This window comes from Episyrphus balteatus, chromosome 3, assembly GCF_945859705.1.
Source record: "Episyrphus balteatus chromosome 3, idEpiBalt1.1, whole genome shotgun sequence".
Classification (NCBI taxonomy): domain Eukaryota; kingdom Metazoa; phylum Arthropoda; class Insecta; order Diptera; family Syrphidae; genus Episyrphus; species Episyrphus balteatus.
The window spans coordinates 38,315,597-38,319,909 of NC_079136.1; the positions used below are offsets into that span (position 1 = coordinate 38,315,597).

At 40.2% G+C, this 4,313-nt stretch overlaps 1 protein-coding gene across 1 annotated transcript; it reads right to left on the minus strand.

Annotated features, from left to right (window-relative positions):
* Window positions 1-260: 260 nt before the first annotated feature.
* LOC129914938 (uncharacterized) lies at window positions 261-2,279 on the minus strand. Its single transcript, XM_055994390.1, has one exon. It carries the CDS (start codon window positions 2,277-2,279, stop codon window positions 261-263), a length of 2,019 nt encoding a protein of 672 aa, XP_055850365.1.
* Window positions 2,280-4,313: the final 2,034 nt, after the last annotated feature.

Genomic DNA, 4,313 nt, shown 5'->3' on the forward strand with positions numbered 1-4,313 from the left:
AGAAATATCATTATAATAAACTGAAACTTTAAATTTATAAAAATATCCTCGATTTTCCATACAAAAAAAAAAAAAATTAAATTTCAATACATTTTTTATTAGACTTAAAAATGCAATACAATCAAAGTACACATTAAATTTAAATAAAATTTTGGTGTTGCCTCATATGTACCTAACCCAAATTTTGGGGAATCTACAATAACATTTTTAACCCTGTGCAGCTGTACCGACTGCACCTTCTATAGTTCACCGACTGGACTTCATAGTCCACCAGCCACTCCACCGACTGCACCTCCTAGTCCACCAGCCACTCCACCGACTGTATTTCCTGATCTACAAGGCACTCCACTGACTCCACCTCCTAGTCCACCAGCCACTCCACCGACTCCACCTCCTAGTCCACCAGCCACTCCACCGACTGTATTTCCTGATATACAAGGCACTCCACTGACTCCACCTCCTAGTCCACCAGCCACTCCACCGACTGCACCTCCTAGTCCACCAGCCACTCCACCGACTGCACCTCCTAGTCCACCAGCCACTCCACCGACTGTATTTCCTGATCTACAAGGCACTCCACTGACTCCACCTCCTAGTCCACCAGCCACTCCACCGACTGCACCTCCTAGTCCACCAGCCACTCCACCGACTGTATTTCCTGATCTACAAGGCACTCCACTGACTCCACCTCCTAGTCCACCAGCCACTCCACCGACTGCACCTCCTAGTCCACCAGCCACTCCACCGACTGTATTTCCTGATCTACAAGGCACTCCACTGACTCCACCTCCTAGTCCACCAGCCACTCCACCGACTGCACCTCCTAGTCCACCAGCCACTCCACCGACTGTATTTCCTGATCTACAAGGCACTCCACTGACTGCACCTCCTAGTCCACCAGCCACTCCACCGACTGTATTTCCTGATCTACAAGGCACTCCACTGACTCCACCTCCTAGTCCACCAGCCACTCCACCGACTGCACCTCCTAGTCCACCAGCCACTCCACCGACTGTATTTCCTGATCTACAAGGCACTCCACTGACTCCACCTCCTAGTCCACCAGCCACTCCACCGACTGCACCTCCTAGTCCACCAGCCACTCCACCGACTGCACCTCCTAGTCCACCAGCCACTCCACCGACTGTATTTCCTGATCTACAAGGCACTCCACTGACTCCACCTCCTAGTCCACCAGCCACTCCACCGACTGCACCTCCTAGTCCACCAGCCACTCCACCGACTGTATTTCCTGATCTACAAGGCACTCCACTGACTCCACCTCCTAGTCCACCAGCCACTCCACCGACTGCACCTCCTAGTCCACCAGCCACTCCACCGACTGCACCTCCTAGTCCACCAGCCACTCCACCGACTGTATTTCCTGATCTACAAGGCACTCCACTGACTCCACCTCCTAGTCCACCAGCCACTCCACCGACTGCACCTCCTAGTCCACCAGCCACTCCACCGACTGTATTTCCTGATCTACAAGGCACTCCACTGACTCCACCTCCTAGTCCACCAGCCACTCCACCGACTGCACCTCCTAGTCCACCAGCCACTCCACCGACTGTATTTCCTGATCTACAAGGCACTCCACTGACTCCACCTCCTAGTCCACCAGCCACTCCACCGACTGTATTTCCTGATCTACAAGGCACTCCACTGACTCCACCTCCTAGTCCACCAGCCACTCCACCGACTGCACCTCCTAGTCCACCAGCCACTCCACCGACTGTATTTCCTGATCTACAAGGCACTCCACTGACTCCACCTCCTAGTCCACCAGCCACTCCACCGACTGCACCTCCTAGTCCACCAGCCACTCCACCGACTGTATTTCCTGATCTACAAGGCACTCCACTGACTCCACCTCCTAGTCCACCAGCCACTCCACCGACTGCACCTCCTAGTCCACCAGCCACTCCACCGACTGTATTTCCTGATCTACAAGGCACTCCACTGACTCCACCTCCTAGTCCACCAGCCACTCCACCGACTGTATTTCCTGATCTACAAGGCACTCCACTGACTCCACCTCCTAGTCCACCAGCCACTCCACCGACTGCACCTCCTAGTCCACCAGCCACTCCACCGACTGTATTTCCTGATCTACAAGGCACTCCACTGACTCCACCTCCTAGTCCACCAGCCACTCCACCGACTGCACCTCCTAGTATACCAGAATCTGCACTGACTGCACTAACTGCAACTGCATTCACTTGGAAAAATGCAAGGATGAAAGCGAATACAATATAGAAAAAGAAATTGCTCATTTTGCTTTTAATTTTGGAAGGTAATGTCTGATCTCTTAGAATTTTAATATTAAACTGTTGATGATTGAAAAAATTGTACTCCTTTTATATATTAAAAAAAAAAAGATATTAAATATGATTTATAGTTTTATATGTTTTTGTTTTTAATTAATATTCATCTTAATTTTTAAAATAAACCCAAACACACGAGTTTTATGTTTTATGACACTAGCAATTCAAATGATGCAGGTGAAATTTAGGAAGAAAATGTTTAATTGCTATTTATAAGATATAATAATAATATGGCTTTTCAAGATAATATTGTTATACATATATGAACTTATTTACCTGTGATATTGTTTGACATTACGATGATAAGAAATGGATTCTTGTCTATCTTATATTTTTGAAGTGAAAACTTCTTTTTAGTATCGTTGTGATTTGAAACACGAGAAAACGATAAAGTGACATAATCTAGTCCCAATTTTTTTTTTTTTTTTTTTGCTCATTCGATAAAGAATTGGGTGAATATTATAACACTGATCGTGAAATTCATCTTTTGGCCGCCATCTTGGATTTTAGTTTTTATTAAATATCTCGACTTCTGTTCATCCTAGGTAAAAGTTGGTACAAAAAACAATTATATTTCGCGTTTTTTATGTACATAACATTTTTTCGATACTCTGAATATTGAAAAAGTTACAAGCCAAAAAAGTAAAAAGAAAAAAACGAAAAAAAAAGAAAATTTTCAAGTTTTGAGCAGTTTTTTATCAAAATTATAAAAAAAAACCTTCCGAGATTGTTCACCGTAAAATTCTCTCCTTTTTTCTACGCAACATTTTTTTTTGTACCTATCGCTATAAAAACAAAAGTCATTAATACTTTTTTGTTGCAAGAATATCCCTTTTTTACCAAATGAAGAGACTTAAAAATAAAAAAAAGCACGTCTTGAATTTTCTCTATAACACAAAGTTATTTGGTTGAAAAAAAAAAAATTTAGGCAACAAAAAAGTAAAGATAAAAAACACAGACAAAAAAGGGCATTACTAACTTTTGTATTTATAACGATACAAAAAAAAAAAATTTAAAGCTAAAAGTAGAGAATTTTAAGATGAACAATCTTCTTTCAAAAGGTTTTTTTCATAATTTTAATAAAAAGTGCTCAAAACTTAAAAAATTTCTTTCTTTGTCGTTTTTTTTTTTTTTTTGTATTTTTCGGCTTAACTTTATTTACTGTAGATCATCATATAAAAAGTTGATGTAAGAAAAAAATGTTTGAGGTTGAGAATCTAATCCAATTCTAGCAACATCTGGCATACCACAAGGATGCCATTTCGGGTCTCTGGTTGTAATACAAAACAAATGGGTCGTACTAAAACAACGATCAAAATAATATCTAGTGTTTTATATTATCTAAATTACAATTGCTCAAATTTAGAAAATACATGTTCGATTATTTTAAGCTATCTTTACAAATTTGAAAGTTATCCACCAATTTATAAACGTTGAGGCGTTTATGTGACTGTACACCAAGCCTTAAACGTTGGGCCAAAAATATTTATTCGTAACCAAAAAATTGATTTTCTTTTTCTATGATAACCGCAAAAAGTATTAAATCAAAAGTACTGGGGGATTTTTTACCTTGAGCCATTGAAAGTATAAACGATCGAAACTGTGAGTTGAGATGATGAGAAGAAGGCGAGAGGACATCTGGGCATCGTGTATGTTCAAAAAAAAAAAATTGCAAACAAAAAGAGAAAGGAAAAACAATTTTGACAAATTTTTTTTTTTCGACAATTTGAAAAATATCACTAGAAAGTTAATACAAAAATTAGACGGCTGATATTGATTTTGTTTAAGTATTCTGCAAACACAAAATTAGTATAATTCCTAACATATTCACAAAAATGTTTAATCTTTCTTCAATTATTTAATATCTTTAAACACTTAGATTTGTTTTTTCGTTTTTTTTTTAATAACAGATTAGGTACACGGGTGTTTGCTTTATTTAAAGATGAATTTTGGAAAAAAAAAATTGGCAAAATTAAATGAAAA